Source organism: Carassius auratus, chromosome 15, assembly GCF_003368295.1.
Source record: "Carassius auratus strain Wakin chromosome 15, ASM336829v1, whole genome shotgun sequence".
NCBI classification, from domain to species: Eukaryota; Metazoa; Chordata; class Actinopteri; order Cypriniformes; family Cyprinidae; genus Carassius; species Carassius auratus.
This window is the reverse complement of record NC_039257.1, coordinates 16,415,893-16,441,860: the sequence shown is the minus strand read 5'-3', so window position 1 is coordinate 16,441,860 and position 25,968 is coordinate 16,415,893. Positions and strand designations below refer to the sequence as shown.

Here is a 25,968-nt window from a genome sequence, read left to right as displayed (position 1 = left end):
AAAGAAATGACTTTTAAGACTAAAATGTCTATGTCTGATTTAAGGGAAATTGGATGTAATGAATGCAGCTCCCCTGTTGATGGTGGGCATCTCAGAACCCAAGATATTTTACAACCAAAGCAGCTGTTACTGTAGCAAGATGGCCTCTCACTTTCCCCATTTATCTCTCTAGATGTATTGAGCATAAAATAATAATAATAATAATAATAATAATAATAATAATAATAATAATAATAATAATAATAATAATAATAAATAAACATTGCCATTAGCCACCAATTGCATCAGAGATAAAACATTAACTATGGCATAATGTATAGATACAATCATTCAGCTCTCATGAAGGCCAGTGTTCTGCAGGATCTTTGGGAAATGACACTGTCCTGTGGGAGGGGCCAACCTTATGACATCACTGCAAGTGCAGAGTGATTTATGCTGTTTAAGTTAAAGCGAGAAATGGAGATCTCATTTCTAAAAACCCACTGGAAAAACCTTATAAGTAGAGCAAGCTGGACATTTCCACCTGTGCACTGACGTCATGTCTCTGTTGATGTCAATAATTCAGCTGCAAATTTAGACAATAAAATTCAGACGATAAAAATTAAATTTTAATATGTTATGTTGATCAGGGCCATGCACAGACATTTTGAGGGACAGTGGCCCAAACGAAAAAAGGGGCACAAGGAGGGTGGGTGCTTGTTAATACAAATTATCCAGTTGTTACAAATATACAATTAAAAGAGAAGATAGCACACTCTGTAATAATTTACTTTATTCTAGATGTTTTGATAATAGTGGGCTTCCACTGGCTCTCTGAGCCTACTTCTGCCTCATCTTCAATGGAAGTAGTGGAGAGTCGGGTAAGTTGAGCCAGTGAGTAAGTTGACCCATCCCCTGCATCTTGACAACTGTACACTTTTACTGTCATGTGACCATGTATTTTGTTACCACCAATCATTTCTGCCAGACTGTGGAAAGGAGAAACATATTGGGGAAATGGAAGGCACCACGGCTGTATCCAGGGTTTGAAAATAAGTGTGACCATGGGTGGGAATTGTGCTATAATAACCCTACTCACTGTATACACTAAACACTTAAAAGAGACCGATATGTAGATGTTTTTGAAATATGTTTTCTCTGTTTTGGAGGGATGAGCATTGTTAAATTATATCACATTGCACCATTACTTTAAGTTAGTGGTATATAATTTAATCTGTTGTTTTATTATTCATTCAGGAATACATAGGCCTATAACTGTTATAGTTTTCATTAATAACCATTGCTACATAGATGATAACTTAGTCTAGTGGCCTTATGAATGTTGTTGGCACGACTGAAAATTAAACTACAATATGAAAAAGCATAAACGTAACATACTTGTTCTACAGATCTCTCTAGTGTTACATGCTATTTTTTGATACCGTTGATAAAATTTGTGTCACATTATCAGTCTGTGGGCTCTTTTGATTACTATCAGTTTAAGTTCTGACAGTGTTGCCACATTTTGCTATAAAAACAAATACAAATAAATAAATAAAAATATATTTCCATTTGTCACTAATGGTCAACTCTCTGTTTAGTCTGTTTTTAGGAAGGCTACAACTTTGGTGTTCAATAAATTGTTTCAGAAACAAACAAATATTGAAATTGAAAGTTAATTTGGTTGGTTTTATGTTTTTAAAGTTAACCTTAAGAAAATAAATATGACTGTCTGTAAAAGGAAATTATTAAGTTAGTTTTTAAATTATTATTTATTTCACATGACTTTGAACCAGATTCGGTCTGATTACAATTAATAATTATTTAAAAAAATCTTGGTCTACAAATTCTGCCAAAAACAGTGACTTTGGTGTTATCTATTAGATCTGATCAGATACAATAATTTGATTAGACATTTTAATTCTAAGAACATGGATATTTTGTACAACACTTTTAGAAGGCAGAGTCATTACCGACAAAAACAAACTACCAACTAATTACTAATTATAATGAATCCACTAATGTGGATCGTAATGCATCTATCGGTTAATGCAATGACCTTCAGCTGGTCTCCACTCTCCAGAGAGCAGCACACAGATTGTGAGTGATGCTGCGGAATCGGTGGGAAACACGGAGCGGATCAGCAGAAGCAGCGGATCTTTAGCAAAGCAGTAACAGACCGCTTTGAGCTATGGTGATGGGGGGATTGGTGAGAGTGGCACCTCAGCCAATGAGGGCAAAGGACCAGTGGCTTTAGCCACCGGGCCACCCCCCTGTGCACAGCCCTGATATTGATATATAAAAATATCCATCTATGAATTAGTTTGTGTATACAAAATAAATATGACAATAAATATGTTTATGCATAAAAACAAATGATATTATTTTAAATGTGTTATAATTTATTAAATAAATAAAATAAAAATAAAAAATAGTATAACATAATAAAATAATGTGTAAATATGTGCAATAATAGTGTTCCTGTAGCTCAATTGGTAGAGCATTGTGCTGGGTTCGATTCCCCAGGAACACATGATAGGTAATAAATGTATAGCCTGAATGCACTGTAAGTCACTTTGGATAAAAGCGTCTGCTAAATGCATACATTTAATTTAATATGTGCATTCAAATTAAACACTATAATCTTTAGAAATGATAATTTAAAGTATTATATATTATTTTTACAAATATTTACAAATGTTTTCTTTTTAATTAAAAATAGTGTAATTTAAATATATATATATATATATATATATATATATATATATATATATATATATATATATATATATATATATATATATATATATATATATATATATATATACAAATAATAAAATAATGTGTGGCTTTATGTATTGTAATAATAAGGTATATTTTGTATTCTCTATTTTAAGTGCATTATATAATATTGTACTATATATCATAATAATAAATGTTTACTATATAATTATATGTATTCATCATATATGTAGGCTACATGTGTGTACAAAATGCATTTTTTATTTAATCATATATTAATGTAATGAAATTTTAATAGTACAAATAATAATAATTTTAAATATATATTAATAATACATGTAAATTATATTTTAAAGGATATTTGGTTGTCAATATAATTTCATAATTTCATAATTTCATGTATCTATGGTGGGGGCATACCAGAACTATTATGAATGTATGGAAATGCTGACGAATAACTTTCTTGAAATAAGATACAGCTCTGACAAATGTAGCCCGAGTGAAAATAATTGCTGTATGTATGATGATACTTATACTGTCTGCAACTTTTTTTATGCATAAAGTGAAAATGAACTACCTGTTAGGAATGTAAATCAATTCACAAGAAATTCCAAAATGGAATGTCACAGACTAAAAAAAAACCAATAGGATTGAGCCAGTCTGTTATTTTATTTAAAAAAAAACATCACACACCATAAAAATTACATATACAAAACTATAAGATCTTAAATTGATTTATATACAATTACAAAAGAAAATGACGAAATAAAAAGTGACCAGACAACTCAAATTAACAGGTGTATTTGTGCTCCCATTCGGGACTGTTGCTGCTGTTGCCGTCTGTTTGTTGCTTTAAATCCTTTAGGTTTGAGTTCTCACTGGACGAGAGGGTCACGACTGACACTGTAAAGCTGGAGGAGATGCAGGAGGAGACACAGAAGGGCAGACTGATGAAAGTGCAGAAAGCACAGACATGCTGTTTACTTTGTCCCATCTGAGTTTCCACTCACTGGTGCAGTTTGCATGATTGAATGGGTGGAGGATGATGAATATCTAGAGAAAACAAGAGAGAGAAACAAGATCAGACTCTTTGGCAGAAGGCGTGACGCTTCTGAAGAGATAAGAAAAGACTCCAGGTCCTGCCTAGTCATCGAGGAGCTGTCTTTCATTTTATAATATTGTCTTATATTTATGCTTAATGAATATTGTTGCATTGCCTTCTAACAATTACTCAACAGAGACATTGTGGATTACTGTAAACTGTTACCTGTCACGTTTACTTTAACAACTACAAAATAAATACACTAAAATTAAAGGGCATAGTCTTAAAGGGCATAGTCTAAAAATGTTATGTGATGATCAATGTTATGCCACAATTGCTTTACTGAGTTTACTTTACACTCAACACGGGGCGTTCCTTTATAGCCTGAAGTCTTCAAAGACCAGAGGGAACGAGTGAAATTGGCTTTCATAAGTGGTGATTGTGACATCTAACATTACATTGATCTTTTATGTATAAAGGCACAAAAGGAATGAACAGCAGTGCTGGCGTCCTCTCATATCTATGATGGTGGTCTTCTCTTTGGGTTTCTGGACACTTTGGATGGGAGAACAGCTGATATAAATGTAAATTTGTTGGCAGGAGCTGCTAATGGTGCCGCCAAGCTCTGGAAAGCTTGAGAGACCATGAAACCAACCGGGATTAGACAACATGTCTGCCAATGACTTGACCCCATCCCTGATCTACTGCTGTCAGATAATGTGTTCGCAGAGACCACCTTCAACATGGACAAAGACCTCCATCCGCGTCCTGTTTCAACAAACACCACAATCAGTCTCCCATCAAAACCATAATGAGCCGCCATTATTAATGAACTAAATGTGCCACAACTGATTTATTTTTAGCTGGGCCCTGACAAAAGAAAATGCATCGACATGGATTTGGCCTCTAGAGCGTCCATATGTTCCAGCCAAGCGATGAGACAGATACTGGATGTTTTTCACTGCATGTGGGCTCCGAGATGGATCTGTCTGGAGCCTCGCGGCTCCAAATGACAGCAAAGATGTGACACTTGACTGAACACACAACCAAGATCATCCAAAACACAGCTAAGATCAACAGCTCTGTGCATTTGCATATTAAGTGAAGTTTCTGTTTATAATCTCAGACGGTTTCTCCTCTCGTAGGCCCGGAAATCGTTCTGGTGTTTAATCTTGTTAGGTGAAAAATAAATGTTTTCAGCTTTGAGTGTGGCGACGTAAACAGACTGCTTAAGATATATGGGAATAAAAACAAAGAGAAAAGATATGCCTGTTTTTCCGGTGAGAGGACTATTCCAAATAAAGAAAGAAGATAAATAAATGTCAAACTACATTCCCACTGTGTCATAAAAGCCTGATCTCTTGGCCAAACAAAGGCTCGCACCGAAATCTTTTTATAATTCATGACAATTGAGTCAGGATTTGTTAAGATCCTTTTCATTTACCATGAAACAACTTCTACTTTTAAAAAAAGAAATGTTCATGCGTTAACACCAGTGTATTCAAATATGTATTTTTTCCAAAAGTGTGAGGTCAGTAAAATGTTTAGTATTATGTATAGTATTGAACAAATATGCAAAAAAATTATCAAAAAGGAATACATAAATAAATGCTTTTATAATGATGATGATGATGATGATAATAACAACAACAACACTAATAATAATAATAATAATAATAATGCTTTAATCATTTACAGTATTTGTTTGTTTGTTTGTTACTGTACCTTTGAATGTACTCAAAAAAAAAAAAAAAATGCAGTCTTGGTGAACATAAGAGATTTTCTGAAACAGCTCTAAAACAAGCCAATTGAGTGGACTTTTGCAAAACCATTCCATGCAAAGTTCAAATGAAGTTCTACACTGACCTCCTAGATGAAATATTTAGCGTAAAAACTTCTATATCAGAAACCGAGGATGGCTTTCAGCACTCAAAAACTCATATTACTTGGTTTGGCTGCCATTATAGCTTTCATTATGAGTTATATCGCCACACCTTGTTTCTCATCAGCCCTATTGATTATGCAATTAAATCCAGCCTGACCATTAGATATCAAATAAAGGGAATCTTTCAATGGATTTTGTGCAAACCCAGAAGCAAACGGTGAATGACAGTGAGGCGTAATTCACAGAGGGTCTTTAATGAAGTAGCAGTCTGTCATGCAAATGGGAAATGATGGCCACATCACTTTCCAAGAAAGAGAAAGAGACAGGTAAACTCCATATGAACTCTAAGCACTTAATAGCACTGGAATATTTATTTGATACATGTGTGCATATAAGCATGTAAGAATGTTTCTGTGTATGGTATTTTACTTTGTACTGCATCATTTAAAAAAAAAAAAAAGAAAAAAAAAATGACACACACACACACACACACACACGCACACACACACACACACACACACATATATATATATATATATATATATATATATATATATATATATATATATATATATATATATATATATATATATATATAATCACGGGAATGCAATAGCAATAGTGTGCACGTGTTAGTACATAGAGGGAACAAATTAGTTAGGTGTGCACACAATTTATTTATTTTTTTCATGCATGTTGTGTGTGTGTGTGTGTGTGTGTGTGTGTATGTGTTGACCCTTGTTATGTATATATAAGTGTTTTACCATAATTTATGGATAGGCCACTTATTAATTCATCATCTGACATTTTATTGTGTCACCTATAAAATTATTACGGTTTATTATGGCTTTTTTTTACCAGTATCAATCATGTATAAATCCTTCAGATATTATAATTTTGAAAAATCCATCCATTGAACAATCCATATGTCTTACTGTATGTGAAATGTATTTTTATTATTATTATTATTATGTATTCATTTATTTTTCAAAGCTAAGCAGAAGCAATGCAGTGTGGCCATTATATCATGCTGCTAAATTCTGAAATAATTTTACAACCTTAAAATCCAGTGTGACCACCCCCGAAGAAAACAAGACGCATTTGGAGAAGCCAGTGTGGGCGACCATTGGAATCCATCTGGTTCATCTAAGCAGTAAGCAAATTCACATTTTCCCTGACCCTGTAAGGGAAGCATCTGGTCTCACGGAAAGGGCAAATTCAATTTGCCAGAAAGTGCACACTAACAGGTCTCCAAGAAACAAAACGTAAGCAACAAAACCAGCACTGAACCGTTAATTTTCGAGGAGGTATTATGTGATTAACAATGTTCTGGTAATTAGAGAGTACTTATCTCAAAGAGGTGGAAGGTGGAACAAAGAATTAAGGTATCAGCAAACATCGCCTCTGGTGAGCAGACAGAGGCCAGATAACATCGCCACACACTCTTTCAAAACCACGTTCACAAACAAAACAACAACAATCACAAGAGCAGCTCATTAAACCAGCAGGATAAACATGCTGTTGTCTTTAACATATACTTTTTAAGTCATCAGTATCAGCAAATGTTGTAAATAATCAGATATCAGTACAGACACACTCGTTTTCCAAGGACATTTCAAGGTCTTTGCCTTGAGCTAACCAAATCTGAGATTAGAGCATTTATCATTCTTATATAATGAATCATTATGTATCAATATTTTGTTCATGTAATTTCTGTTTTAATGGCATTCTGTGATTAAATGGCAAATAAGCAATCAAAACGGACAACCTGCACGGGCGTCTGTGGCAGCAAAATGTGTTCAGTGAGGTTATCGCTGTGTCATCGGCGTGGAGAAGTGATTAGTCACGTAATGATTTTTTAATTGGCGAAGAAATGAGGCTTGACAAGTCAAAACGAAATGCTAAGTGTTTGGCGAAGGGGTGCCAACAACTAAAATACTGTGTAATTGCAGTTCAGTTGGACTTAGATGTACCACTGAGAGAAGAAAGTCTGAAATAAGACTGTTGGAAAGCTCAGTCATTGTTTAATAGAGCCAAAAGTCATCTGTGCTCTTCTGAAAACAGTGTGGGAATTTGTTATAGTCATTCTACTCTTTCAAGATGTCTGGATGAAGAATAAAATGTAATCAGTAACTGAGACATAATGAAATCGGTGCCTTTTCTGTTTTCTAAAGGTGACGTTTTTAGCAAATAAAAGCTATTAAATTCAATTCTTAACTAGGATGTACACACACAAATGCACACACACAGAGAGATTACAGAACTATAAAACAAAAAATTCCCAAACTTTCGGTATAAGGAATTTATAGGTATTCAAATTTATTCTAGTGCTAATTTGATTATTTAAAAATAAATTAATAAATACTGATGGTGTGAATAGTTTATATGAAAGACTATATCTGCAAATAAATATATACACATTTTTGCAAATGTTTTTTTTTTTTTTATAAATAATTGTAATATATTATATATAATAAAAAAAAATATATATATATATATTTTTATTGTTAATCAAGTGTCATTAATTACCTAAAATGATCATAAGTTTGGGGTTGGTAAGGTTTAATTCATTCATTCATTCATCTTTTTAATTATTTTTAATGCTTTTATTAAACGTCTCTTATGTTCAGCAAGGCTGTATTTATTTGACCAAGAATACAGTAAAAATTTTATATTGTGAAATATTTTTTTCTATTTTACAATATTTTAACATAATTTCTTCCTTTTTTTCCATTTATTCCAATTTCTCTGCATTATTACTCCAGTCTCTAATGTCACATGATCCTTCCGAAATCATTCTAATATGCTGATTAATGTTTTAATTAGCCTTTTGCCTTTACTGACAGTGCCTTTACTGTCACTTTTGATAATTTAGTAATTCATTGCTAAATAAAAGTATTCATGTATTAAAACAAACTACTGGTTTACTCACATACTGTATAGAGAGGCCTGATGATCTATATGTTGATGTTAGTCTGTGGTCTGCTTACACTTGCGTAGTTTCACAGAGACAAATCTCAGGATGACACCTGACAGCAGGATTTGATTCACAGCTTCAAGCACTGAAACAGGAGAATAAACAACTCAATCCATCTAAACTGTGCTTTTCACTTTGCCCCATCAAACTTTTAACTGCTCTCGTTTCTCAACGTCATGGAAAGCAGAAGCTTTGATTTTGGGATCAATAGCCGTGCGAAGCACCAATCGTTGGCGTGTCAATTCTTCCTTGTCAGCTTCTTTAACCGGCGGACTTTTGAACGGAGTCCCACTGATTGTGTATGACGTCAGCATCAAATACTTTTCTGGGGTCACAGACACCCCTGTTGCACACACATTCGATCAATATTTCATCAAGTGAGTTGCAGCTTAATTGATTGCTTAAGTTTTTGAGGGTTGTTTATTCTCTGACAACAAATACTGAAAAAAAAAAAAAAAACAACAAGAAATGTGCCTCCGGGAACATCAGTATCTTCGTTTATGTGCTACTCGTTTGGCTCGTCCGATGTCTGAGTGCGTAACATTCCCTAGTGCATTGGTTTGCGTGCAACAGCCTGTTCATTTCTTTGACATGCTCTGTCAACCTTCTCTTCTGATGTCACAAGGCATTGTGGGGGAATTTTTAGCAACAGTTAAAACCACAGAAAAAAAATATCAGTATGATCAATTATTCATGAGACCGTTGCTGTTTCTGAGCTTGAACACAGTCCACATATCCACTGTGCAACAACTATGCTGTTTAGTCACCTTATAGTGTAAATTGTGCACGGCTCCATTATAACCTCTGCTTGACGTCTAGCCTAAAACAGTGGAAACTTACATACTTGGCATTTACCATGGCCTTATGTTGGCATTTGTTTGCAGTCTTAGTTGATACTTAGAGATGAAAAGTACTGATTTGGTAACACAGCCAAGTTAATTATATTTCCACATGAGTGATCGTGAGTGGAGCGTCTGATACATGAAGCTGAGATGCAAGACATTAACTGATAACCTCAGGACAGACAGAGCAATGTCAACACTAGAGCCGAGTGCTTGCTAATAACAGATTCTCTTCTTATTTGAGTGAACAAGCCTATATATTTGTAAATATCTGATGCAATGTTGTCTGCTTCATAAAATATATGTTTAGGAAAGTTTCTGGTCACCAAAGTACACAAAAATCAATACAATATATGATATGATAGCATGTACTTTGTAGTACACTATTTTTATGGAATATGCCTATATTAACTAAATTACACAATTTAGTGTACGCAAAAAAACAAAACAAAACAAAACAAAAATAGCCTATATAACATATATATATATATATATATATATATATATATATATATATATATATATATATATATATATATATATATATATGTATGTATGTATGTATGTATGTATGTATGTATGTATGTATGTATGTATATATATATATATATATATATATATATATATATATATGTGTGTGTGTGTGTGTGTGTGTGTGTGTGTGTGTGTGTGTATATGTGTATATATATATATATGTGTGTATATATATATATATATATATATATGTGTGTGTGTATATATATATATATATATATATATATATATATATATATATATATACTAAGTAAGTGATAATTAAAAAGTAAAAATAAATTAATAAAAATAGTAATATTTGTAAGATAAAAATAAGCCAACTTTATTATGATTATATGTTAATTTGGAGATTCAGTTTTTTTTCAGTGGATTGACAGCACCGATATTTATTAATTGATCTGTTTGTTTGTTTGTGTGTGTGTTTGTTATTATATTTTTCTCAGCAAGGCTGCAATTATTGAAAACAAATAAATAAATAAAAAAGTGTAATAATATTTAAAAATATCAGTTTTAATGATATATATATATATATATATATATATATATATATATATATATATATATATATATATATATATATATATATATATATATATATATATATATATATATATATATATATATATATCATTAAAACTGATATTTTAAAATATTATAATATTAATATAATATATAATATTTCCCATATTTGAAAGTTTAAGAAAAACAACTTCTAATGTTTCGGTTTGCTTTAGTCGGGAGAGACACACACTGTAAGTGTTCTCTGTAGAGCAGGTGTATACTCACCCCTTCAGCAAGATGTCGTTCTTCAACCCAGACCGTCCAGTAAACAATGCATACTGTAGTCGGCAGCAAACACTTAGACAGTCCTGGCCGTGGGGATGTAAAAGGCAATATGTTCCAAAAGACAGTGATGGAGAACAATTATTGTGCTCCGTTTCCATTGGTTGAAGTAGTGGATTGAGTCCTCAAATTTGTCCCGATAGGAAACGGTTGGGTAGTCCTTGGAATACAGTGTGTGAAGATAATGCTCAGGGGAGAAAGTCCAGTAGGGGTGCAGACAAATTATTCTATATTCCTCCCCATAATCAGATGGCCTGGTCAAATCTGGGAGAGGTTGAAAACAAAGAGAGAGACCAACGATGAACAAAACACTCTCAAAACCCAAATTAAGTGCATATGTCTCAGCTGGTAGTGTAGATGTTTTTTTTTTTGTTTTTTTTTAATTTTTTTTTTTTTTGGAAATACAACAAGTGCATCTGTCACACTGCACAGAACTGAGATGAACAAAGCTGTCATATGCAACAGACAGGAATTCAGAAACTGCACCAGTACCAGTGTGTATATATTGTGTCGGACAACATCCCAGTCTTACACTTTCATCTTAGGGTGGTTTCTTTTTTCTTTTTATGCCATTATTGAGTAAAGATAAGGTAAAAATAGTACTGGGCAATGGTTAATAGTGATTAATCGCATTCAAAATAAAAGTTTTTGTTTACATAATGAATGTGTGTGTACTATAAATATGTATTGTGTATATATTAAAACACACATGCATGTATTATATATTAAATAGATTCATACATAATATAAATTGTATTTTCAAAATATACTTAATTATATACTGTATGTGTGTGTATTTATATACTTACTGTATATACAGCACACACACACACACAAAACCCATATTACATATAATAATAAAAAAAAAAAATCAACTAAAATAAAAACTTATTTTGGATGCAATTAATCACGATTAATTTTTGCCCAGCACTATTTAAAAATGTTAATTATTTACAAAATACATTACATTACATTAAATTAACTGTAAAATTCTTGAAATCTTGCAGGTAATATAATATTCCTGAAATAACAGAAAATGTAAAACTTTAAAGTGTAGTTGTTTTCTCAATGCACTTAAAGGGAAAGTACACCCCCTCCCCCCAAAACAAAATAAAAATAATAAAAATAAATAAATAAATCACCCAAATTTATTTTTCTTACTTTCTTTTTTTTTCTTCTTTTTTTTTGCCAACGTAAAAGGAGATATTTGGAAAGATATTGGCAAAATTAAAAGTAGATGGACCCCATTGAAAATTACTATGTAATATGAATCAATGGGGGAACTGTTTGATTACACACATTCTTCAAAATAATGCATTTGTAATAATGTCAAATGGAAAGTAAAAGTAAATGTTTTACCCTCTGGTGATTCTCGCATGATTGATTCAATTAAGAAGAATGAAAAAGAGAGATGGAATTACTTTTTAGGGCTGATAGCTGTCTCTTGCGGGACAGCGGAAGGAGTCATCAAATTTTAAAGTCGCTCCAGTCTCGTTGAACCTTCTTCTCATCGGTGAGCTGCGGGCTTGCCATGTCTAGGGAAGGAAGAAAAACAGTGGTGAGGGATGGGTTGGACTGTGGTAGTGACAGCACAAAGGGCAGTGTACAGGCAGAGGTGAAGGACAGAAGCTTGTGTGTGGCAGCAGAACGGCTATAACATGTCACAGAACAGACAAATATGAGATAGTGAACAATCAGCTGGTCATTAAAAAAATAAACATGATAAAAGGTGATCAGGAAACAGAGCAATTAAAGAATAAACCCTAACTATGATATTAAACTATCAGTAGTTAATCCTGATACTCATGAAATTTAACTTATCTTATTTATTCAATAAATATTAGCAAATAAAAACTAAATAAATAGACCTGACTATTGTTAAAAGTGTCATTAAATGTATTGAATGTGCACTTATATTGTACTTTAAATTTTAAAGGTATAAACGTACTTGCAAGGAATAACATATCAAGGAAATCAAAGTAAACTTTAGTCTTTTTTGTTTCTTTTTTTTTTTTTTTCACTGTTATTCAATATACACTACCAGTCAAAAGTTTGGGATTAGAATGATTTTAATGCTTTTTACTTGAGTTTCTTATAAAGTATATGTATCATATATTGAAATGATGCAAAATAATGTTTTTCTTTTTTAATACACATTAAAAATCTTTAGCTTATCTTAATAATTTATTCCTTTGATGCAACGCTAAATTTTTAGCATCATTACTCCAGATATATATATATATATATATATATATATATATATATATATATATATATACATATATATATATATATATACATATATATATATACATATATATATTACATCATATATATATCTTAATATAATATCTTAATATCTTAATAATTTATTCCTTTGATGCAACGCTAAATTTTTAGCATCATTACTCCAGATATATATATATATATATATATATATATATATATATATATATATATATATATATATATATACATATATATATATATATATATATATATATACATATATATATACATATATATATTACATCATATATATATGATGTTATATATATATATATATATATATATATATATATATATATATATATATATATATATATATATATATATATATATTATCATTATTTTTATTTTTTTACTGGATTATTTGATGAATAAAAAGTAAAAAAGGAACATTTTTTATTTAAAATAGTGATATTTTCTAACAATATGAACAAAAGTTTGAAAGTTTAGAGGTAATTTGTCTTATAAAAAATATATATGTGTGTGTGTGTTAAATTGTTAAGAAGTGATAAAAAATATTTATATTGTTACAAAAAGAAAACACTTTATTATTTATTTATATATATAAATGTATACCAACATACTAATTTGTATGGGTTGAATTATGTAGAAATGTCTCTTTAAGGTAGCAACTGCAGGTAAGCACTTTGATAAGAGAAATGAGACTAGCATATTAAAGGAACACAGGTCAAATATACCGCATAATAGTCATTATACAACAGCATTTCACTCCACAGTTCTGCAACTGACCAATCAAGACGAAGTATTCCAGAGAGCCGTGTAATCCTGACTCCACTGCAGTGGCAAGGGAAAACACATTCTGTGCTGCTACAAAGCCTTTTGATTTACAACGAACAAATGTCTTTCTGATGTCAGGATCTGACACTACTGTAGCTGTTCAACTAATCAACTGTTTGTTGCACATAAGGAATAAATACAACATACTATTCCGTACACAGATTCCTCTGATGTATTATGTAACACACAAAGCCATTTCTTATGACTACATGTTGTTTATCGACAGTGTGTTGGTGGGATGCCATTTTTGGATCGGTAGCTATACAGAAACACAATCCTGTGATGTAATTGTTGGCACTTTTCATGAACCCATTGTTTGTTTGGCTGGTTGTTATTTATCTATAAGAACTTTTAATGAAGCTCATATATAGTAAAATTTTGTGTCTGTCCAGGCCATGATACTCCTTCAGACATAATACTATTTAATTAACATCCTGTGCTAACTAAGTTGACTAATGATTACTTTTAATTCACAACCATTAGGTGCCTTGGTGACAGAAGGGATCAGGAGAATCATGGAATTTCACCCTTCTGCATCAGTGGCTCTTGACTGTATGGACTTTATCGATTTCATGATTTAAGGATGAGGTCCTCTTGAATTCCATGAGCATTCATCTAGAAACGGCAATTACCTGATTGGACCCATAAATCCAAATTCCACAAAAGGAAAAGCTCTTTAAGGAATACCTGGACGTGGCCCATTGAATCAGGTGAATAGCTCTATTCCTGGCAATTATGAGATTCTATGTACTTGAAACAGCTGTAAGGTGCCCAGGCATTGTTAATAAAAGCCTACTGTAGAAAGGTTAAGTGAATGTGCAATTGCATGCAAGAATCCATAAGCATTTTAAATCACACAAGTGATTTACCTTTGATGATTTACCTTTTTTTTTTTTTATGACACATTTGTTATTAGTTTTTTTTTTTTTTTTTTTTTTTGTACGTGCTTAACATTTTCTTTTTAGGTCTAATTTACAGTGAAACCCAATTTGGAAATGAATGCATGCACTTTCTATTTATCGTTCACCCAAAAGTGAGAATCTGCTGAATTATAATCAACATCAGGCCATTCAATATGTAGATGTGTTTGCTTCTTCATCAGGACAGATCTTTTTACTTTTTACTTTTACTTTTTTTTTTTTCTTACACATTATGTAAATTGTCGTAATAGAGTTGTGTGGATTACTTGTGGATTATAGGGATGTTTTTATCTTTATTTTTATCTTTTTTGACGGCATCCATTCACTACATAGATTCTATTGGTGAGTAAGTGATGTAATGCTACATTTCTCTAAATTTGTTCCCATGAAGAAACAAACTCCTCTATATCTTAGATAGCGTGAGGGTGAGTACATTTTCAACAACTGAAATGTAATTTTTATTTTGTTTCGTTGAATTTTTCATAAAAAAAAAAAAAAAAAAAACTGAAAATAAATAATAAAAAAAAAAGAACTATTTTTGTTTTACCTATAAATTGCTACTAAATATTCCAAACATACTCAAATTATTATAATTTTATTTATTTATTTATTTATTTTGAGTGTACATACCTCCTGGTGTGTCTGAGCTTGTACCCTCTTTGGAGGACAAAGAAGGCCGTCTCTTGAGCTCTATACAAGTCCTTGGATGGTGCCTTTGTGTGGGGGAGACTATGTCCTCAGAGATCATCTCTGATATCTGCACAGTTGTCTCAGAGTCTGTGTCCTGCACCATGGCAGTGGAGTCTTTTAAACTAGCAGCGGCCCCGGTGGCCCCCCCAAAACCCGCTCCCGTAGCCTCCTGGCCCTCCATGATTTTGGAGCTGGAGTGCGGGACCTGCCCCGCTGCTTGCCCCCCATTGGTCTGCGAGCGCACATTTGTCATAGCAGTCCCCTTTCCGGAATCTGCCCCATGATGGCTGTAGACTTTATACCGGATCATGAGGATGATGATGAAAACGAGGACGGAGGCCACAATGATTCCTCCGATGATGATGATCATGGTGCCGCCCAGGAATTGGCTGCGGAGTGACTGGCACTGGCTGTACTCCGTCTCCGTGACGAATGAGATGCAGCCCACTTGGCGCGTGGCGGTCAGCGAGGTCACGCCATCATTGTAGACGGCCAGAACGCACAGGTCGTACTCCCGTCCAGATACGAGGTCTCGGACCAGGAAGTCGTAACTCGTGGAGGGAATCATTCTGAAAGACAGACAGGGCAGAGTTGAACGTTATCATGTATTCCTCTGATAATACATGAATATAATTAATATTACACTCAGCCGGCATATGCATGAATTATCTGTGCCCACATGATCACTGTACAGAAATGTATTTAATTATAATTCTGAATAGAATGGACATTATGTTACTTCTGATTAATTATTAAGGAGAAATATGATGCCCCTTTTTTACAATATGTAATAAAAGTCTCAGGTGTCCTCTGAATGTATCTGTGAAGTTTCAGCTCAAAATACCTAACATTTATTTTATCATTTTGAAAAAAAAAAAAAAAAAATTAAGAGGAAGCAGAAACATGCTGTATTATGACCTGCTGCTTCTCGCCCCATTTTCCAGAATAGAGCTGTCCCATTACATCGTACCCCCTAAAAACAACATATGTTTGGGTTCTGATTATCATATTGATCGTGCTGAAATCATGATTTTTAAACCATATTAGTTTAAAATTATTATATACTGTTTTTTGAGTGCACACATCTTTAACCTATGTCCGGGCCACAAGAGAAATAATAAGGGAGTAAATTAAAAGGTTTAGCTATATAGGCTACCATTATCAGCATATGAAGTAGATTATTCTATCGTCAGCTCTGAGATAATATGCGCCGTTAATGCAGCGTCAGAAGCCGAAAGTGCCATCAGTTTTTACTTTCACTTTCTAGTAAATCGACTGAGATTAGGCTAAGAGGTTCAACGCATAACTCTTCCCAAAGTTTGCACGCTGCTTGTGTGATATCCATTGGCTTTCCTTGTGTGATATCCATTGGCTTTCCTGGTTTAAAACAAGTATTTACAATATTGTGACGTATAAGTTTGCTGTTGGGGGCCGCAGATTTGTGCTAGGCCACTGAGTTCCGTCCATTAGTAAGCCTAGTGCCCACTCACTTTTGCCCAGGCCCAGTTAAATTCTGGCTATGCCACTGCTGTGAAGGTAAACAGCTGGGAAATAAATTGAATTTTTATTTTAGATCTGTGAGGCAGCAGCAATGTACAGTAAATAAATCCATGAATCCACTGCTCTTTTGTCTCCTCTGAGGCTGGGACTTTTGTACTCATATGTGCAGCCAAAGACAGAACAGTTAGCATGTTTTGGTCAGCTTTTCGCCATGGCATTAGAGCTGATACACCCTTGCTGTTTGCAAAATCAAAATGATGGCACCGTGGGTGGAAACATACAGATTAAGGGGGTGGTAATATTATGAGATCTCTTTGCAACGTCACTAGGGGAGCGAAACGTGCTCTTTTTTTCAGACTCTTGCAGAAAAATGCTAACCAAAACAAAGTTGTTGGGTTAATCTTTTTCACATTTCCTTGGTTAGTAGATGCACCAGGGACCTGATTATAGAACTTAAAGCCTGGAAAAGTCCGATTTTCATGATATGTCACCTGGTATATAACAGGTATGTATAAGGTTTCTAATACACTATAATGTAATTTCTAGTCATTGGATAAATAATTACGTTCATAAAAAATAAAAAATAAAAGTTAAAAAGTAGTCTTTAAGGGTCTGTTACCATAACCAATTTCAAAATCAATACACAAAACATTATCGATTATCGACCTGTTATTACGTGTGTGTGTATAGATGCGCAAATCCAAGTTCATTATCATATATATATATATATATATATATATATATATATATATATATATATATATATATATATATATATATATATAGCTTACTTTATTTATTGAAGCCCATGTTTAAATGTAGCACAATTTTATCCGCCACTGCCCTAAGATCACAAGAAGTAACTTTGTTATTTATTGTTTACAATTGTATTATTACTATTAAAATTACTGGGGCAATATGCAAAATACACTATTTTGAAGCAAAGATTAATCTGCACCTTTGTTTTCTATAGGCGAAGTTAACCCACAACTATTTAGCTGTACTCTCCGGGGTAACAATGATCAAAAGACTATATTTAACATGCAACATTATCCTGAGGGCTGACAATGAGGAAGAAGGCAATCAGTGGAAGATCTTGCTGCATTTAAAGCTTGCTTCAAATGACCATTATAAAAGCCATTAAAGGTCTTTAAGGGTAACTGAAAATTGACCATGTTTCAAACCAAACACTTTTGTGAACGTCTTGACTACAATAATGAAAAAAAGATTTTCCAGAATATAGTGCTCATAATGCAGAACTCAACAACTCAAAAAAAGCCTGGCACTTGATGATCTGTGCATTTTCGACAGATTAATACTGCACATAATAACCCTGCATACCATAAGTGAGCATTAAACAGACTATCCATTGCTCCAAGCAATGCTAATCTCAGTGTAGATGCAGAGCTATTAATAAAACATCTGTATACACTGCATTTCTACATTTAATGTGCAATGAAAAATATTTTCAAAGACATTTTAGTATTAAACATATAATCTTTTGGCAGATTACTTAGAGGTTAGGGTTACAGTATCACTCATTTAAAAAATAAAATAAAATAAATGAATGATAGCAACAATAAAATAAAAATATATATATATGTGTACCAGTTGTAAAACACTGGAAATCTGCTGGAAATAAATAAATAAATAAATAAATGATTTTGAACTGCAGAATTTGAACTTCTGAACTAGAGAGCAGAAAAAAAAGAGAAAAACCTCAGCCTTTAATTCCACAGAGGTCACGGAAAGTCAGGGTGGAAGATGTTTTTTGCTTCCATACCTTTTTTCATAAAAAAAATATGGTGGTGTTAATCATATGGTTTATACAGTAAAGCAAACCTCATGCTTTTTTTCAAACATCTACATTATTAACCGTTCCTGCCATAAAAGCTCCAAACAAGCTAAAAAGCATCATATAAATGGTCCATACACACTATATTCCACATCATATGAAAGCTTTATGAGAGAAAAAGCCTTAAAGTCATAGAACTCTGTGTGTTGCTTTTATGCCGTTTTCTGTTGTTTCTGGTGCTTGACAGACCCGGTCACAATATATATATATATCAGTGTTTGGTGTTGCATAACACTTATCAGTTTGTGTTCTGTAGAAAAACATGAAAATGTAGGTGAATAAATAACACAATTCTTAATGTTTGGGTGAACTATCACTTTAAAACCTATGTGAGATTTCATTAAAAATAAATAAATCGAGAATTTTCTTCATCATGTTACAATGTGGCAAAGGAGATGCTTGCAACTTCTGGTTATTGATTTTAAAGTCGTCTTTGAAGTGTTCTCATTTACGTTCTGCCTTCTGTTCACTCAACAAGAAACAGCATCCTTTTTTTTTGCACTGAAAATGCCATGCATCAGGTCCCTCTGCACCTTAATTCATTACTCAAACACACTTCACACATGCTCGCTTCATTTGCATGCCCTCAAGGGCCGTTGCTTTCTGTATGGTATTAGGGCCACCAGTGAAGTCTGGCGTTATTACAGAGGTATTCTAGACCATCAAAGACCCTCAAAAAATAGCTTTCTTGAGAAAAGAGCTTCTAATAACGTAACACAAAGATAATACAATAGAGGACTTTGTGCAGTTGCGGCACACACACAAAAAAAGAAACACTCAAATTAAAAGACCCATAATTTGGTGCACGACTGAGAATCCTTTTCTCTCTGGTGCCACACAAATCAAAGCCAGTCTCAATTTTTGCAGTGCGGTTTATTGTTGTCATATTCAATTCTGTTGAAATCTCAACAGCACTTGTCTGGAAATGAAGGAAACAGCATCGATCGCAGTTTAGCACTAAACAGCTAATCTAAGTTTGAGTTTTAAAACACGCCTTACTTGTGAAATTATTTTTCTTCCTAATGCTGGTATTTCAACAGAAATGTGTGTTTCAAAACAAGTTATTAAAATAATCACATACTCTAATAGTTAGCGCACACCTGCCACAAACCAGTCTGTCATTAAATAACTTCACCGCAAAAAAAAAAAAAAAATATATATATATATATATATATATATATATATATATATATATATATATATATATATATATATATATGTATATATATATATATATATATATATATATATATATATATGTATATATATATATATATATATATATATATATATGTATATATATATATATATATATATATATATATATATATATATATATATGTATATATATATATATATATATATATATATATATATATATATATATATATGTATATATATATATATATATATATATATATATATATATATATGTATATATATATATATATATATATATATGTATATATATATATATATATATATATATATATATATATTATGCTCTCAGAGAAATCACACCAATATGCCATAGGAAAAAGCTATTAGTTTTATTGGAGAAGCAAAACATTATCATAAAAACATGAACCTTATCAAAGTAAAGCCTATGGATGCTAGCAAAGAAGCTTTTTCGTTTGTCAAAAACAAAAAAAGCACAAAAAAAAAAAAAAAAAAAAAAAAACCTGAACAAAATGTTCAACACAAATTATTTGTAGGCTTGTTATCAATACAGACTTCCCAGTTTGTTATCAATTTTGTTTAATTTGAGAACATTCTCTATCTTCTCTGCTAAAGCTGTAAATTGAACAGGGCAGTGTTTCAATTTATTTCAAACTGGTAACTTGGAATCTTACCAGTACATGTTTTTGATTCAATAAAAGACCCATCTTAAAATATTCACTTGGTTGTGAATCAGACACAGATTGTGCTCTGTGTTTTTGATTCACTAAAAGACCCATCTCGTAAGAATTATCTGCTTATGAATCAGACTACATACTCTGATTGTGCTCTGTGTTTTCGATTCACTAAAAGTTTTTGATTCAGCCAACACAACATTATGCATTGGTATGGTTTTGATTCATTAAAAAGAACCACAAGTCACAAGTATGGGACGATTTTAGATTCAAAATTATTAAAGGTAAGGGTAAGTGATTTCTGGTAGTCAATTTTGATATTTCAAATTACCAAAACAAAAGGCTTTTACAATTACAACCCCAAAAGCCTCTCTCCCCTATTTTGATAGCTCCACCCCACACATATGTAAACAACCCAGGCAATGTTTATGGCGGAATCTGCTGTATTATCATTTGCTGTTTTAAATATTTTATTTTAATTTTCGGACATATTTCGAGAGCTGACACTTGAAACAGACAGTGGATGAGGTTTAAACACTGCAGGCTTAGGGTGTGGAGATGAATGTGTCTTTATCATAGCTGAAGGGAACGACAATACGATTGCAGATATACAAACAAGCGAACATGACGCACAAGCATATTGAAGCAAAAGCCAGCATATATATACTCTTTGAAACAAAGCAAAACCAATGTTACTCAACTATCAAGAAGAAACAAAGCATCCCCGGCATCCGATCGCAGGCCTTCCCATTCCTTGAGTTCTCTCCAGTTCTGGAAAGCTGATCTGATATTTACACAGGTTCTACTTCTTTCCATATCATTAGCCTTCTTTTGTTCTGCAGACAATTTTCCTCTTTTGTATTTTATCTGCCATCTCTATCTTTCTGTTGTCGCTCGGTTCAGCTAATGTCTGTTCTGTGCACTGAGCTCTCTCCCCTCCCCATAATGAGTGGACACCCCTTACTGATGACTGGCTACAAGCTTGTTTGTCAGACACGTTTGCAAATAAAAATGTTCTGTTCTGCATTAATATATCATAAATGGCTCATGCAAAAAGGAATGTGTGCATTTGTAGATCGGCTCACATGCGTACGTTTATTGACGTCTTTTTAGAGTCGATCTTGTTCAGTTCATTTGGATTTTGAGATTGCATTTTCGCAGATTACAGCATTTCACGACCCCCCCCCCCCACACACACACACACACAACTACCTACAAACAAAACATTGGTAACACACTACGCCGCAATGGTCTGAAATCCTGCGGTGCCGCAAGGTGTTTCCGCAAGGCTCAAGAAGTTTCTGGTGGTAGAGGAAGAAGAAAAGGACTCGCACATCTCCATTTCCTCCACCAGGTCCATCTGCAACCCCCACGACGGCAACCACCGATTTCCCTCGGTAGCAGCAGAGCCTGAGCCCTGAGGAACCCTGACGAGGGCTCCATCGTCAAAGAGAGCCCTCTGGGAGCAAGGCATTCACAACGAGAGGTACTCACATTGCGGATAGTGGTCTCTCTCCAGACCTCAGTGTACTTGGCCCACAAGCAAACAACGCAATGGCTGTATAACACACCCTAAACTGATGTTTGCTTTAATCACCTCCCTTGGACTTATCTTTAGCCTTTAGCATTGCTACTTTATTAGATATAGTGTAAGCATTTGTTGCATTTTGTTGTATTTACCAAATAATATCTAACACCTCCTCATCTAACCAAAAGGTCTATGGACCCTTCCCCAAAGGGAAGCTATCACCTCAAAATGGACAGAAGAGGCTTCCGGTTCCCTAGCAACCAAATGCACACTATCTGTGTGCATTAGGACTAGGTCCCGGGATCTTGTGCAGCGCCCCCTGGGTTTACGAAGCACAAAAATGTGGCTAAGCCACTCTAAACTCAAGTCTCTCAGAAAGAGACACATAATGCACATAAAAAGAAAAAACCTTTATTTGAATTAATTTACATATACTTAGGGCATCGTGTATTTGTGCATGCAGGCCCGTCGCAACAAGGCAGGCAAACCAAGCAATTGCTTGGGGCCCCGAGCTGGCCTGGGGCCCCAAGACAACGACTGGTTAAGAATAAAATGCAACGACACTGTGTGAGCGCCCCTTTAATCGTCAATGCAGTAATGACACTGTTATCGGGATCCCCCTCAAGGGGGCCCCTCTCAGTAGTCTCACGTGATCTCACGTGATGGACTAATATCTGTAAATATTAAGCCGTAACAGTTTATTTAAAATGAATCCGGCATGTTCTGCGTGTTTCTGTTAATGAAGGGAGCAGAAGCGCGACTTCCTTTACTAACACACACTGAAGCGCACGTGGCGCTCGCGGTAATTTCAGCATCTGATGTCTCTCTAAATAAGACGAGAACACATGAACAACATTTCCAGAACTGTTCTGACAGTCACTTCATGAGCATTTGACCGTTTGATTTGAGTAAAACTAGCGTCAAATCACATACACAGAACTGTAAAGGTACGTCAACCCGTCAAAATAAAAGTCCTGTTTTAGACAAGTATTTGCCAGAGATATATTACTATTGTTCAGCAGAATGTACATAGCCTACTACAAAAAAAAAAAAAAAAAAAATCAACCTTTTTTTAAGGTTTAAACACACAAAATTTCTTCCATGTTTTATTTTTAATAGTAAATCCCCATTGTTTACCAAAAAAGTTAAGTTTGCTTAATTTTCAATAATTAAAATATAAATTAAATTAATGTTTTGTGTTTAATGTTTAATGTTTAATGTGCATCTCAGAAAATGCTTTATTTAACACCTCAACTGAATGGCACTTAAATGCACTTAATTCATCTGTCAACTTTATTGTCATTGTTCACAGTTCAAGTACAGACAGAGAAACAATGGATAATAATTAAATGTTTATTTTTGATGTATGCATTGCATTCTATGCATTTAAAAATAAAAATAAAAAAATCTGAAAAAGGAAACTTAGTTGTTCATTTTAAGAGACCCAGGAGTCTTATTTTATCTTGCATAATTAATATTAATAAGCAAAAACACATTTTATCCGATTACTCGATTAATCGATGGAATTTTTGGTAGAATACTCAATTAATAACAAATTTGATAGCTATAGCCCTAGATGAAAGTGGCATAGCAAATAGCATGCTATACTATTCCACCGGGATAATCTATTTACCAAATGGGGGTTATGAAAACCACACAATAAATTATGTGCATCAAACATTAGCTTGGGATGTTTTTAAGCATTGGTAGTGAAAGCAGCTGCCTGCATCCCTTCCCTTCTAATATCAAAATATGGAAATGCTAACATATCTTAAATTTTTCGGTAAACTTTATAATAAGTAAAAATACTGTTTGCTAACAGTTAAATGAAAAAGATTAAATATTAATTAACTATCAATTTACCATCTATTAATGATTAATGATTGTTATTACAAAGTGTCTACCATCTAACTTATCAACTATGGTTTTGGTAAACACACCCCTGAGGTGTTAATAGTGACCTCTTTCAATATGCTAACAGTGAAATGGTAAAACGTTCTTCACAGGTAATTTCAGAATTTTTTTTTTTCAATTATTTTCCCAGCAACACCATCAACTTCATCCTCAATATCAACAGATGCATCACTTCTCAGTACTGATATTTCCTCTATATAGCCAAGGTACCACAAGCTCTAGAATAATAGCTGATATTCTGCACAGCCCAGAGTTTAAACTGATAAGTGTGTGCTGTCATATTATTAGAAAACAAAAACAGTGCAAATCACTATTGAATTCCCACCAAACTATTTTTTCAAGCAGTATTTGCACTGTAAACCTTTTTTATTTATATAAAGTTTAGGTGAACTTAAACTGTATGGCTATGCTGTTGTTTCTGTAGGCTTTGCATGCGTGCGGGGGTCGGGGGTCCTCTATGTCCATTTTGCTTGGGGCCCCCAAATTCCTTCAAACGGCCCTGTGTGCATGCTATTTACATGGCAAAATTACATTTTACATTTTTTTAAATATTTCTGTGCTGCTGCACATCCATGTGTGTAATAAGCAAAGTGTACACATATTGTGCACCCACCTATAGGTGCATATTACTAACACGCTCTTTAAATAACAAAGAAAAAGTATTGCACAGGACTTCAGACCAGTGGCGGTTTTCCATTAGGGCGATTGGGTGATGCACCACCAAAGGAAAGGGAAGGATTTTTTAAATATTTTTTTTTTTTTACATTCAACCACATTGTTACGCTAGCTTTCACTATTCTAGACTGTTTGTGGTGCCTCTGAATAGTCCAATCAGCGTCGAGTCGCGTTTTATGTAGTACCGCCCCTTTTTGAGCGATTTCTGTCAAACTGTTAAAAAGCGCCCCGAGTGTTCTCATTGACTTCCATTCAAAGATCTTTTTTTTTTTTTCCAAACTGTAGGTACTCCAATGCAATCTCAATGAGTTCCCGGAGGGCTAGCACTAATGTGCTTTCATCATTGTGTGTAACCTTAAAGGGATGCATGAAGTGCTATTTCATGCATACTGAGTTTTTTACACTGTTAAAGAGTTGGATTCCCATGCTAAACATGGACAAAGTTTCAAAAATTAAGTTGTACGTTTGAAGGAGTATTTCTGTTCCAAAAATACTCCTTCCGGTTTCTCACAAGTTTCGGAAAGTTTTTTTCGAGTATGGGTCTGTGTGATGTTAGATGGAGCGGAATTTCCTTATATGGGTCCTAAGGGCACTTCTCCAAGAAGAGCGCACGCTCCCGTATAGCAGAGCTAGACGAGACATTCACTGACCAGAGCGAGAGCGAAATGTCACAAAATAAGTGTGTTTTTGGTTGCGAGGGCAAGACAACCCTGCACAGATTACCAAAAAAAAAAAAAAAAAAAAAAAAACATCAAGGGACCAGTGGACGGAGTTTATTTTTACAGAGCATCGACGGAGTTGTGCAAGTGTTTTTGTTTGTTCCCTGCATTTCGAAGATGCTTGTTTTACAAACAAGGCCCAGTTTGACGCCGGATTTGCACATTGTTTATTTCTTAAGGATAATGCAGTCCCAACGAAAACGGGTTTGAGCCCCGCTCGGAGCGAGTGCGAGGAGCTTCAGAAAGGACCCGGGAGAGAGGGGTTACATAAGCAAATATATACAGTTTCAATACATACCACATAGAAACGCTGTTGTAGTCATTGCTGCTGCTGCTCTCGTTCAGTTTCAGCCTCGGGATGTGATTCTGGATCATAAATAAAC

At 33.7% G+C, this 25,968-nt stretch overlaps 1 protein-coding gene across 1 annotated transcript in view; it reads right to left on the bottom strand.

Moving 5' to 3' along the window:
- Positions 1 to 3,388: 3,388 nt before the first annotated feature.
- LOC113115251 (leucine-rich repeat and fibronectin type III domain-containing protein 1-like protein) overlaps positions 3,389 to 25,968 on the bottom strand; it is a 147,464-nt gene continuing 124,884 nt past the window's right edge. Inside the window, exons 4-7 of the mRNA XM_026282692.1 lie at positions 15,482 to 16,110; positions 12,266 to 12,379; positions 10,788 to 11,108; positions 3,389 to 3,774 (exon numbers count right to left, since the gene is read on the bottom strand). Coding sequence (XP_026138477.1) covers positions 12,312 to 12,379; positions 15,482 to 16,110 — 697 coding nt within the window. The 3' untranslated portion in view covers positions 3,389 to 3,774; positions 10,788 to 11,108; positions 12,266 to 12,311. The remainder of the gene's footprint in view (positions 3,775 to 10,787; positions 11,109 to 12,265; positions 12,380 to 15,481; positions 16,111 to 25,968) is intronic.